The sequence below is a fragment of the Bos grunniens genome, chromosome 15 (assembly GCF_055505025.1).
Source record: "Bos grunniens cultivar Pamir isolate PY7600 chromosome 15, Bosgru_T2T1.0, whole genome shotgun sequence".
Classification (NCBI taxonomy): domain Eukaryota; kingdom Metazoa; phylum Chordata; class Mammalia; order Artiodactyla; family Bovidae; genus Bos; species Bos grunniens.
The window spans coordinates 82,384,413-82,392,318 of NC_141179.1; the positions used below are offsets into that span (position 1 = coordinate 82,384,413).

The 7,906-nt window shown below is 42.3% G+C and overlaps 1 protein-coding gene across 1 annotated transcript; it reads right to left on the reverse strand.

Moving 5' to 3' along the window:
* Positions 1-4,757: 4,757 nt before the first annotated feature.
* Positions 4,758-5,701, reverse strand: LOC147358806 (olfactory receptor 10W1-like). Its single transcript, XM_086342146.1, is given in 2 exon segments — positions 4,758-4,999; positions 5,002-5,701. Coding segments are annotated over 2 exon segments (942 nt in total).
* Positions 5,702-7,906: the final 2,205 nt, after the last annotated feature.

Consider the following 7,906-nt stretch of genomic DNA (forward strand, 5'->3'; position numbering starts at 1 on the left):
AGTTTGAGAAGTTTGCTGAAGTCACAGAAATATACTCCTTGAAATGCAGGTGAAAGTCTTTGGGAAGCTGTCCACTGAGGCACTGGTGATACTTGCTAGGAAAGCAGCTGGGATGTTGGAAAAAAACTCAGTGCAAAACCATCCTTTAGAATTCTGGCAAGAGCCACTGGAACGTGAGTGTCTGTGGGTGTCCCACACACCACTGGCAGCCTTGACTTAAGGAACAGAACAGAAACGGCCTACCAGAGGGCTTCCCTGGTGACTCGGTGGTAAAGAATCCACTTGCCGGTTCAGGAGGTGCAGCAGACACTGGTTCACTCCCTGGGTCGAGAAGATCCCCCGGAAGAGGATATGGCAACCCACTCCAACATTCTCGCTGGGAAAATCTCATGGAGAGAGAAGCCTAGTGGGTTACAGTCCAGGGGGTCACTCAGAGTCAGACACGGCTGAGCATCAGCAGAGCAGAGCCTACCAGAACCAGGAAGGATGCTGCTTCCTCCCAATGTGTCCCTCTAAGGAAACTCTCTACAGAGGACACTCCATGTTCTGCCAGTTAGCAAAGCAGCCATGGGACGTCATGAAGCAGAATAGAAAAGAGTGAATTGGGAGCTGAGGGGCAAGAGATTGATAACTGTTGCATTGTTTACTCTAAATTATGAAGTTCAAGAATTGGTAAAACTATTCTATGAGAAGAATAAAATAAATAGTGGTTGCCTCTGAAGTGGAGAATTGACTAGAAAGAGGTACAAAGCAACTTTCTGTGTTATCTTGGGCTGAGCCGAGTTTACACAGCTGGATATACTTATCACAGTTCATTGAGCTCTGAAATTTTAAATGTGTGAATTTTATGGCAAAGATGCTATATCCCAGTAAAGGACCATTAACCCAAAATAATAGAAATGCAAGACTTTGTCTGCAAAAGTATGTAACTTCACTGAAAAACAGTGGTTAAAATCTGAGTAAATGAAAACATATGCCATGGTCATGGATCATAGTATACTATTTTTAAAGATAAGACTTCTGAAATTGATTTGTAGGTGCATCACAATCTGAATAAAAATTCCAGTAGGGGTGTGTGTATGTGGGTGTGTGCATGTGTGTGTGAGTGAGAGAGAGGCAGGTACTTGACAAGTTGATCTTAAAATCTTAAGGATTTCTGAAGGACCAAGAAGAGCTCATGCATTCTTGAAGAAAAACATGATGAGTTGGCTTGCTCTACTTTCTATCAGGCATTACTGTGAATCCACAGTGATTAAGAGAATGTGATTTTGATGCAGAGATAGATGAAAAGCTTATTCTTTAGTTACCTCAGGGCACTGGCTATACTTCTCATTGAGTATTCCCTTCCAGACTAATGGGATTTGGGTGATAAAACTGCTGCGATTTGAGAGTTGAAGCACAGAGGAAAGGAGTGAGAGAACCACAGATAAAGACCCACGGATAATCACTAGAGACAATTGAAGCAAAGCATCATCAAGCCCAAGAGTACTTCAGAAAGTCAGTCCAAATAAGCTTTACATGCATGCATGCTAAATCACTTCAGTCGTGTCCCACTCTGTGAGACCCTATGGACCCTAGCCCACCAGGCTCCTCTGTCCATGGGATTCTCCAGGCAAGAATACTGGAGTGGGCTGCCAGGCCCTCCTCTGGGGATCTGCCCGACCCAGGGATTGAACTCATGTCTCTCACGTCTCCTGCATTGGCAGCAGGCTCTTCACCACTAGCGCCACCTGGGAAGCTCCACAAGGTACAGTAATTTAGGTGAGGGTCAGTGATACACATCCCAGAAGACGTGGGACAAGGGAAATAATAAGAAGCAGAATTTAGAGCAGGAGGCACTGATACACAGTCAGAGAGCCCGTTAGTTATGTGTTTATGGCCCCATCTCTAGACAGAGGAAGTGCTTTTCAGGCATTTATGATCATAGGTGTCTAGTTTATCCAGTCAGAGAAAAAGAATCCTAGGGCACCTATTATGATTGGCAAAATATAGGCTTTATGAGGACCTAGTTAAAAAAAAATACCTCCAGGCAGACATAGGCATGTTTTCTCCCATGATTCTATTGTACTATGTACTTTTGATGGCTAATGATTCTAAGAAAGGACTCTTGTTAACTAGACACTAGACACATGAGTTTGCCAAGTGATTTTCGATAAGCAAGTAAACCTCATCCTTTATTATACGTCTGGGGATGGGGGACTGGAAGTACTCAATAATTTGGAATCAATCCTTCAATGACGTTTCTCCACTGGCCTTATAATTCATCCTTTCTTTCTTGACTTACCTGTTTTGAGTTATAAGTTAATGAGAAATATGATTCATGACATCAAATGTCACACTGAAATGTAATTGAAAACCTTACCTTCTCCTTCCTTCCCTGCTTCCCTCCCCCTACCTTTTTACATTCTTCTCAATGCCCAGATAAATGTTACAGATAAAATTGATGCATGATGTCTTGAGAGGGTAGGAGGAGAATGCCTTACACTTTACAAAATGTAAAGTCCTTCTCAGTATTTCTATGTCAAATTATATTAAAATAATTATCCTCATTTTAAGAAATCATCAAGGGTTTGAAGAGAAAAAAGGAAACACTATCAATACAGGGTTATATGAAAAGTATAAGGGCATTCTTGTAGGAATAGAAGATTTAAGCTACATAAATGCACGAGCTTGCAACATGTGAGATCACTGTCTTGTAGATCACAAGTGGTCAAATGATAGTCATTTCACATGGTTCAAGCTAATGCATAAACATCAGATTCTTTATGAAAATGCTTTTCAACAGTTATTTTTTTCTGAATTAAAAATAATAGCTTTGTAATATAGAAAGTGTGGAAAAAGATAAAGATGGAGAGTGAATATAATGAAGATCATTCATTATCCTTCAAACTGGAGATGACCATAGTTAACATCTTGGTACATTTGTGGCCACTTTTTCCTAAAATGTGCACATGGTGTATTTTTCAAACATTGGGTCATGCTGTAGAAGTGGTTTTACAGCTTTCACCAGTTGTAAGTGTTAACATTGCCTCTGAAGTTGGAATCTGGGTTCAAATCCCAACTCTGCCACTCGTGAGCTGTCTGACATCCACCAGTTATTTAATCTCTTTGATTCAGTTTTATCCTCAGAAAAAACAAGGAAAGATGCTTAAATTCTACCCCAAATTAAGATGGTTCTTGAGGACACGAGTCCATCACCTCCTCCATCTGCCGACTTTTATGGATAGATAGATAGACTGAGACGGAGAGGGGTAGGGAGAGGGAGAAGGAAAGGGAGAGAAAGTGAGCCCCCTAGCACAGATTCTGGCAGACAGAAGGCACTTAACGTTAGCCATCACTAACAACTAGCAACTGACAACTAGCGTTTGAAAACATATTTCAAGGCTACGTAATATTGTCTCATAAGTAATTGTTTAACCAATCCTTTATTTTGGGGAAACTGAACTGTTAATGTATCTTCATTGTTATTTCTAATATGCTAACGACCAACTTCTGTTCTGATTATTATCTTCTTGTCCCAGCTCTCAAGGACCTTCTGTGCTCCCGTCTGTCCCCAAAGTCTCACTCCTGTGGACTGAATCACTCAGCCTCTCTGCCCTCTTGCTTCCAGATGGACTCAGCCAATGGGAGAAAAGGCAAGAGACGGGAGGATGCAGGCAGAGAGTGGGTTAAGTATTTATCTCCCTGCTCTTTCCCTGCATGGCCATTATTCTATAATAGGCTTTCCCTCTGAGGCCAGAATTCCACCAAGAGTCTCTTTTCGATAAATCTTGCTCTTATTGGTCTCAGATAATACTCTATCATCCTTTTGCCTTTTAGGTGTAGGGTGATAATGGCTTCCTGCTGTTGCTAGTACGTAAGTGCCTTGACCACGATTATTGGTTCCCTTACTCATATGTCTCCATATAATCAGAATACCTTTTTTTCAGTTAAAATCTACTGAATGGGCCATCTGCTTCCAACTGATACCTGGATATTGCCTTATAAGTACCAGTCTATATTACTTTATGATGTTTATGTATTTCATTCATAGAAATTGCTGAGTCAGGACTTTCCTGGTGATCTAGTGGTTGGGCCTCCTTGCTCGCAATGCAGGGGCCCCAGTTCTATCACTGATCAGAGAACTAGATCACACATGAACAATTAAAAAAATGAAATTTTCTGTATGCTGCAGATAAAGATCCCGCATACCCCAACAAAGATCTAAGATCCTGTGTGCTGCAGCTAAGACCCAGCACAGCCATATAAGCTAAAAAAAAAAAAAAAGAAATTACTGAGTCAAATGGCAAAAACATTTTAAAGGTCTCTGGTACACTTAGCTAAATAGTGTCCAAATAACTTGTACCCTTTTAAAAGATAATTTTAATATCAACTGAGAGAAATCCTTGTTGCATGGGAATTTGCACGAGCTGGAAACTAACCCTTGTCTGAGAGGTAAGACCCTCTCCTAGTTTTTCAGTTCAGTTAGTCCCTCAGTCGTGTCTGACTTCTTGTGACCCCATGGACTGCAGCCAGCCAGGCCTCCCTGTCCATCACCAACTCCCGCAGTTTACTCAAACTCATGTCCATTGAGTTGGTGATGCCATCCAATCATCTCATCCTCTGTCGTCCCCTTCTCCTCTCATCTTCGATCTTTCCCAGCATCAGGGTCTTTTCCAATGAGTCAGTTCTTCGCATCTGGTGGCCAAAATATTGGAGTTCCGCTTCCGCATCAGTCCTTCCAGTGAACACTCAGGAATGATGTCCTTTAGGGTGGTCTAGCTTTCCCGGGGGAGGCAACTCCTGGCAAGAACTCTTGCTATGGCCTCTTTCATCTCACTGTTCCTCAGGGTGTAGACAAACGGGTTCAGCAACGGGGTCCCCAGTGTGTACACCAGGGAGACAAACTGATCCTGTTCGGGGTGGTAGCTGGAGCTGGGCCGCAGGTACATGAAGGCGCAGCAGCCGTACTGCAGCAGGACCACGACGAGGTGGGAGGAGCAGGTGGAAAACGCCCGCGGCGGCCCGCGGCCGAGTGGGCCCGGAACACCGCGGCCACGATGGAGGCGTAGGAGGCGGCGATCAGGAGGAAAGGCACCGCGATGGCCAGTGTGGCCGCCACCAGCACTGACTGTTCATGCCTGTGGCTCTGGGCACAAACGAGACACATCACTGGGGGCACATCACAGTAAAAGTGCTGAATGCCCCGAGCTGGGCAGAAGGGCAGAGAGAAGACAAAAGCCACCAGCTGGAAGGACAGGCAGAGGCCGAGGACCACGGAGGCCGCCACCAAGCGGGCGCAAAGCATCCGAGGCATGATGAGAGGGTACTGCAGCGGGTGGCAGACGGCAGCGTGGCGGTCGTAGGCCATGGAAGCCAGGAGGAAGCAGTCGGCACTGCCCAGTCCGATGAAGAAGCCCATCTGAGTGGCACAGCCCAGCAGGGTGATGGTCTTCTCTGACTGTAGGATGTTGGCCAGGAGGTGGGGCACCACCACAGCAGTGTAGCCGATTTCTACTCCCGAGAGGCTGCCCAGGAAATAGTACATGGGTGTGTGGAGGCGGGCTTCGGTCTGGATGGCCACCATGATGAGGACATTCCCAGTGATGACCCATGTATAAACCAGGCTGACCCCAAGGAAGGACAAGATGCGTGGCTCTGACTGGGAGGGATAGGCCAGGAACACGAATTCCATCCACAATGAGTGGTTTCCCCAGGACATTGAGTTAACAGACTTTCTCTGTTGAGAGTTATTAATACAAAGAAAGAATCAGACTAACAATACATCAGTTCATACTCCCATGATGTATGATATAATCTGCATCATGATGATGTAATCTAAGATTATATTACATGAGCCCTGATGTAATCTAACTGAGTTAGAAACTACAAGAATTAAGACTTACTGTCTTTTTCTTCCCCCCTTTAACAAGCTTCTTCACTTAAATATCTACAATTATATTTCTAACTGCCAAAAGTTGGGCTAAATTGTGTAAGACTTTTTTGAGGAAAAGAGTCAGAGGAAGTTTGTGAAATTTCAAACTATTTTCAGTAGAAGTGGAATGAAGATTATTTCAGTTAACTCCCAAGAAACTGTCAACAACTTTTAAAGTTCAGAGATTATGAAGGGGAGGGCAGAAGCTATTCATCACTTAATTCATTTGTATGTGTACTCAGTACCTCCTAAGACATTCAGTTGGAGATATATGGGTACAATATTCATAAGTTCATGATATGGTGTGAAATATATGTAACAAGATTGTAATAGAAACTAGATAGAGTCATAAGAGATGAATAAATTAGACAATTAAGTTTTATAGATAGAATGCATTTTCAATTTTGGGAGTCAGTCAAGACTTCATGGGAGAGAAAGCATGGAAGGATGACTGAGGAAAGGAAATTTATGGAAAACACAATTTAAAATTGTAGCAATGGGAGGGTCATGAGAAACTGATTCATTCTGGATGGAGTGTAAGATGCTACAAAGGAGAATGGAAAGAGGAGACTGCCACAAGTTTTTACAAGGTTAAATACTGGGTGTAGTATGGTAGGAGGGTATGTGCCATTTGGTAAGAGTAGCAGTGATGGAATGACATCATCAGAGTGCTGCTCGAGAAAGAGCAGTGCTGTGTGCCGCAGAGAACAGCCGGCAGAGTGAAACGTCAACCGATGGATTCAGATACAATATCTGCACACTGTATGTCTGATAAAGGCTTAATATTCAGAATACACAAAAAACTTGCCTAACTCAGTAACAAACAATGCAATTAAAAATGGGCAAAAGGCTTGAATACACAGTTCTTCAATGAAGACACATGCATGGCCAACAGGCATGTTAAAAGATGCTCAACATCACTAATCATAAGGTTTACAAAATCAAAATGAAATGTTACCTCACACCCATTAGGATGGCCAATATAAAAAAACAGAAAATAACAAGTTTTGGCAGGTATGTGGAGGAATTAGAAACCTTTTGTATTTTTGGTGGGAATGTAAATGGTGTAGCCACTATAGAAAACAGTATGGAAATTCGTCAGAAAAACTAAACATAGAATTACCATATGATCCAGCAATTTCACTTCTTGGTATATTTCTAAAACAAATGAATTTCTTGAAGAAATATTTGCAGACCTGTGTTCATCGCAACACTGTTCATGATAGCCAAGAGGTGGAGGCAATGTAATTGTCTACCATCAAGTAAATGGATAAAGCTACTGTGATATAAATATACAAAGGAATATTATTCAACCTTAAAAAAGTGAAACCTTGTCATATGTTGCAGCATGGTTAAACCTTGAGGACATTATGCTAAGTGAAACCAGCCAGTCACAAAAAGAAAATTGCAGCATGATTCCACTTATAGATAGTATCCGAAGTAGTCAAGCCCTTGGAGACTGTAAATAAAATGTGTTTACTGGGGGTAGGGGTGATGGGAAAAAGCAATGGATAGAACTATCACACTGCTGGAAGGGGCAGACCACAGACATGATCATCATTAAAAAGACACGGTAAGATAGATAACTCAAGAGAACCTACTCTATAGCACACGGAACTCTGCTCAGTGCTCTGTGGTGACCTACAGGGAAGACAATCCAGAAGAGAGAGGATGTATGTGAACATATCGCTGATTCATTCTGCTGTACAGCAGAGACTAACATACTATCATAAAGCAACTATACTCCAGTAAAATTAATTTAAAAATATGATAATAGGCAGTCCACATCTTCAATCTAATAAAAATCAGGTTAATTTATAGCTTTGTGTTTGATGGTTTTGGTGGTCTGCTCACACTTTGACTGATATTAACTTATTAGTGCTAAAATTCCTAATTATTTTTCTCATTTTCAGAGCATCAGAACATCGTCTACCATTCCTCTAACACTGGCCCATTGTTCTAGTCTGCCAATATTGAGACTTTAAATAATCC